General features: G+C 38.8%; 1 protein-coding gene across 1 annotated transcript in view; it reads left to right on the forward strand.

Annotated features, from left to right (window-relative positions):
* Nucleotides 1–4,930, forward strand: part of LOC145666938 (uncharacterized) — a 49,895-nt gene extending 44,965 nt beyond the window's left edge. The window contains exons 8-9 of the mRNA XM_081734553.1: nucleotides 1,788–1,911; nucleotides 4,259–4,930. Of these exons, the coding sequence (XP_081590679.1) occupies nucleotides 1,788–1,911; nucleotides 4,259–4,548 (414 nt within the window). The 3' untranslated portion in view covers nucleotides 4,549–4,930. The remainder of the gene's footprint in view (nucleotides 1–1,787; nucleotides 1,912–4,258) is intronic.
* Nucleotides 4,931–6,000: the final 1,070 nt, after the last annotated feature.

Consider the following 6,000-nt stretch of genomic DNA (forward strand, 5'->3'; position numbering starts at 1 on the left):
ATGGTGCACTGTGTAGACAGCGCAGGCTCAGCTAGTTTTTTTTTTTTTTTTTTTTTTTTTTTTAGTTTATCAAACATTGATGATTAAAGCTCTTCGATAACCTCACTCCTTATAGGTAGTAAGTAAGACAGGTTGAATCTACAAACAAAGGCGTGGCTAGGATTTTCAGCGATTGGGGAAAAAGTTTTCACGGCTCCTAGTAACAAAGTGCGAGCGAAAAAGGGGAGGAGTTAGTCATTGTTTCTCGGAAAGTTTTCAGTTTTAGAACATGAAAACCTCCATTTTCTAGCATTTGTTAGAGTCTGAAGAGGACGAAAAAGGTAAAATGATGAGTCAAAATAATCCCTAAATATTTTTACTTGATGTTATCTTATCCGACTTTTTATTCGCGAGTAATTCCTGCTTTCGGCCGCCCGTAACTCGAAAATGTTGCTCTTGTGCACATTCGTTTGTCTATGTTCGTTCAAGTTTTGCGTGCAAGGAATAATTTGTCGGTGTCATTTCTGAATATCACATAGATATCAACTACTACTACTTTGCAAGATGCCATTACACACCCCTGCCAGTGCATAGGATTGGATTTATGCTAAGGTGCTCGTAGCCTAATGAAAACATGCTCTACAGAGACGATGAGCGTCCCTAGAAGTTCAGATTTCTTCAGTATTTCGCACCGATACGAGCATATTAACTTCGAAAGTCGCATCATGATTTCATGCCACATATCTTGTTTGTCATTAGAGGACATCGGAGTAAAATTGGGTCCGGCAAAGTAAAAGATCGATCACCTAGTAGCGAACTGGGCACGTGCAGGTACCATCAGTATCACGAAGCGTCGCTGACGTCCCACGACAGTGACCAGTCGGGAGTGTCACACTCAAATCGCCGTTAACAAGCGCATGCCATCCATCAAGAGTTCCCAATGGCGGCTAACATATCACTCTCGCTAGATACTACCAGGAGTGAGCTGTATAACCTCGGATTCCATGGGAAAGCAACTCCGTACAAGCGTAACATTACTCGGATCAAGCAAGCGGTTCAATTAGTATGTTATAACGTTCATTAAAATGCACGGTAGATCAATAGAAGACTGTTTTGCAGTGGTGAATCAATGTATTCATGTTTCAAGTTAGATGGCAGAATTTATGAGCAACATCGTGAGTTGCAAAAGTTGTATTAGCAGTGAATTTAGGTTATTTTTGTTATAGTATATAGAGCGCTTTCTGCTGGTAAGTATACCAAGGTTGTTGTTCTTGGTATGATAAATGCAACAAACTGACTGAACATTTTGAGTAAATAACTGCTTCCTACACAGTCCAGTAGTAAGAAATGCACCAGTATTTCCATCAAAATGGCAGTACTTCTGCCATAGATCCCCATATTGATAATTCCAACAAGATTGGGATGTTTGAAGTTCCGATTTTAACCCCATCGATCTGTAAGATGAATTGGAACGCGGTTGAAGTTGTCTCAGAATCGTCCCAATTTGTTGGGACTACTAGATGTCGCTTTAAGGGAGGAGTGGGCGATCATGTCTTATTGTTAGAAAGCAGAACTGGTTGAAAAGATACGGTGCTCACTGTGATCCAGGCAAATATAACCTTCACAATTCAATAGGAAATTCGTTAATATTCTCACTCTGCCAGACGTGAGGTGTCATGTGACATCTTGAAAGTTGATACTGTGAGGTTAGTTTAAAGCTCTACATGTAACTAAGAGTTTTCACCTCTGAATTTGTAGTTTATTTGTATTTCATTGTTAGTTTTAACTCCATCTGTTGATGGTTACAGTTAACAGAAGAAATGAGCAACTACGTGTGTTCGGAGAGAATGAATGTATTGGCGAAGCCTAAAACCAGAGTGATCATCCCACCAAATCCCATGACTGTCTCCAAGGCTGCACTCAAGTACCAAGGTAATCATTATACTATTTAACGCTTTAGTTTGGTTGTACGTAAGGAATAATTATATCTATTTCCACAATTCAGCGACCAAGAAGTAACCCCTCGAAGGAATTACCACAGGTAACGCCGGGTGATTACAAAAATGATTAATTAAGCCAGCAATATTGCCACAATTCAAACAGCAGGCGCGTGTATGCGCCGTGATTGACCATAATAACAAGGTTAAAATGGCCAAAGAGGTAATATATAAAGCGAAGTGTTCAACAGAGTCCGCAACTCTTGCTGAATCTTTAGCCACTTTTTAGTGTGAGTGTGTAACAACGTCTGATAACTGAAATGTTAGTGAATGAGTTAGAACTCGGGCATAATGCTGCGCCAGAAGAACATTTGTCATACAAAAGGGGAAGATACAGTTAACCACATCATAGCAACTCGTTCGTTCCAGAAAGTTTATGCAGGTTGTAAAAACGTCGAAGAACGGCCAAGTTCCCAGCCACTCCACAGTAGCCTAAGGTCATACGACAGGCTATAGAGGAAAACCTATCTACCAGTACACGATGGTTGTCGAATTGACTCGGCATATCCCAATCCGCTGTAGTGCGTCACATTCAGGAACTCATGTTCGATTTCCGGTGGGGGCACTCGGTCGAAAACATTTGAAAAGCTTTTTCAGGCCAGCAATCCTGAATGAGGTTTTTATTGGGTTTTCCTCATTCACACCAGGCAAATGCCGGGGTGGTGCCTCACATATAGGTCCCAGGTCGCCTCCTTCTTTCCCTTTCCCTGGATAGTGTGATCGCCGAGGTACGTCATCCCCCATACGTGACGGTCTAACATGGCCCATCGATGCCAAAAGCCGAGAAATCTAAATCCTAAATTCGGGAACTCCCGGGTAAACCATCAAGAATTGCAGCTTTGTGCCACCTGAGTTGACCAAGCTCGGGCCAAGTGGAGAAAGGATGTGTGCTGCAAAATCCGTGTGATGTGAGTTTTCTGAAACAGATTGTCACGTGCCACGAAACGTTGGAGATTTTCAAAATACGAATATGCAAAAAAGAGTGACTGAGGAAGGCTGAACTTTCCAAACTGATCAATAAAAAGTGCCGTTTCGAGCATAAAATCCTGTTCTGTGTGTATTGATACAACGAGAGAGTAATTCAGTTCGAGTTCGTTGCTAACGGTTGTATCGCCAGTGCCGACCTTTGTTCCGAATAGTTGGATCGGATGTATGCTATACTACACCAAACATATACTGCATTGGTGAACCAAAAGCGTTCCGTGCTGCAACAGTGCAAATTTTAAACCCTAATGAGTTTTAATACTACTCTCTTTCTCTCTCTCGTGTGTAGCTCCTTTTACATGAAGAATAACTGGCACAGTTTGCTCTTCCTCCCTTACGAAATTTATATGGAACCACTGGAAAAGTTGTATCAATTTCAAGAATTTAAACACATATATAACAGAATGTATAGATTGGTTGTTCTAGAGTTATGGGCACTTTTCTAACTATTGTGAAAATAGAACAATGCCTTTTTTGCATTTACTTGATATTTTTAAGATTTGTCTCGTTTTGTCATAAGGAACAGTCCGAGTTTGTAGGCAGACGAAGTGCATTTGATATTTCTTGTTTCGTTGATTTTCCTTCGACATGGCATACGAGGTTCATTCCCGGTGGGAAGTCATATGGATCGGAAATCACGTCAAGCTTTAAGTCCACTCCACATGTGATATAGCTTCGGTGCTAGGGAATTGGTTTGTCAGCTTCTCATACTTTCCAATTCACAAGTGCAAGATACATCCCTTACCCTTCTTATCTTCAATAAAAATACAATTACCTCCTCCATTATCATAATTAGAGGTCAATGTACAATACAACGATTGTAAAGTCTATACATTTCTTTGGAACCCAACAGAAACAAACAATGCTGGAAATGCATCATGCTTGGCCAATCCATTGAACAAAAACATGTTGACGCCAACGTAAGAGAATGCTAAGGAATGTACTATAGATGTACTATAGTACTTGCTAATATTATTTATAAAGAAGTAACTCGTATAAAAGATTTAACTCACCAGAACAAGATTTATAACCAAATTTATTTGAAATTCCTCGACGGGAAAATTTACTATGCTAGCGCTTATAATTCACCTCCAACTTTTACCCTAGAATCACATGTTATCATAAGATCGTAGCATTAATAACGAAGAAAGTTAGGAATGTTACTTGATTCACCTATCCAATTTTACTCAAACCTTTTACTACTATGTACACAGACAGGCACTGTAGTTTGTTTCATTGTTTGTTGACATCTGAGTAGTACAGCAGTTTAAATAATTTGGTATCTACGTGTTTTTCAGCCACCAAACGAATCGAAGAGATCTCTACCCCGAAGGCGGTGACCGCCCAAAAGGATACTGGGAAGGAGAACGCGTTCCAAGTCAAACCGGAGGCTCTGACTGCCAAATGTACCAAGAGAACCAAAGAGCTGGCTCAGCCGAGGAAACACGAGGAAGACAAGTCGCTGTTGGTCAATCCATTTGAGCCGAAGAAGAACGCCATCAACTTGAAGCCAGAGAACCTCAGCCCAAGAGTAGCTGAGTTGGCGACGCCAAGAGGACCAATTCCTGAGATCAAACGTGGCGATTAAAAGAGGTTCCAATCCCCCTTTATTTCTCCTTTATCTTTCGTACAGTACAGTAAAGGACACAATGTGTATAGTAAGCTGCTTATTTGTATTATACTGTGTATAGTACAAACAGGACAAAACAAAAGACAAATTGTAGTGTGTGTTAAAGTACAAATAAATTAGCAATTCCAATTAAACATACTTAAAATTTTTACAATAAAATTAACCAGTGGCGTATACTGGAGTGACGGCATGGGCTAACACTGATCTTATATATCAAATTATTATTAATAATAAAATCTATAATAATAATATTGTAATATCACTGAAGCGATTTGGTAAAAGGCAAATAATATTTTATTAATTTTGACATTAATATTTTGTAAACTTTCAAAATTTAAGTGCAAATAAAACTCAATTCCCAATCTTTCCGGTAATTCTTGATTCGGTTCAAGAACAATTTCTTTATGTGACCTAGATTGTTTCAATGTCAATGGAACAATAACCTTAGATCTCGCTGGTAACATAGATCTCTTCTTTACAACAAATTTAGGTGCAAGAGCTTCCTCAATCAAAAAGGATACAAAATTCGACACATTATGCTCCTTGTTTACATCAATTTCTGCATTCTTGGGTGGTAATCCAAATCTAGTTAACGTTAAAAGATTCTTTCATAGACACAAGTTAGCTTGGTGAAATATTAAGAAATCGTTTCCTATTAACACTTTCGGTTTAAAATGCTCTAAGACACGGAATTTGTGGTGAAAAGTCCTTCCATTAATGCAAAATCTAACAATTGCCATATATTTTATAATTACGGGGTTCTGAGATACACCCAACACTTTAGTCTGTGTTTCAATGAGTGTTACATTTCTAGGCAACAATGATTTTTCTATAATGCTGATAGTAGAAGCAGAATCAGCAATAGCATTGACTGTCTTAGAATTTATTTACGTCTATAGGAAACTTAGCTATTTCGTTTTCGATATTTAAAGGAACTTGAATGAATTCCTTCTTCGATTTTTTAGCATCTTTTACGCCAGTCGTTATATGTGACTAGATTATCTTTCTGTTGACGGTTTTGATTATTAGGCTGTACATTGTTATTCTCCGAACATGCACCGTCGTCATGCACGGATGAACTCAGTTTAAACCTTGCGTTTGAGATGCATTTGTGTTTGAAACCTGCATATTTTGATAAGTAGGAACTACATATTGGGGAAAACTTTGTTGTACTGGTACCATTTGTGGAACGCACAGATTTCCCTGTGACATACAATTTGGGTCATTAACTACTGGTAATTGCCAAGTTTGATAGATCTGGGGTACAAATGACCGCTGTAGGTAGTAATTATTCCGACCTCTACTTTTAAAATTATTTTTACCCCTAAGTGCTCTGCCTCTATATCAACCTGTTCCAAAACTATTTTGTGACTGATAATTATTTTGTCTATAATTTCTCGAATTTCCTCT

This window comes from Thermobia domestica, chromosome 12 (genome assembly GCF_964235325.1).
Source record: "Thermobia domestica chromosome 12, izTheDome1.hap1.1, whole genome shotgun sequence".
In the NCBI taxonomy this organism is placed as follows: Eukaryota; Metazoa; Arthropoda; class Insecta; order Zygentoma; family Lepismatidae; genus Thermobia; species Thermobia domestica.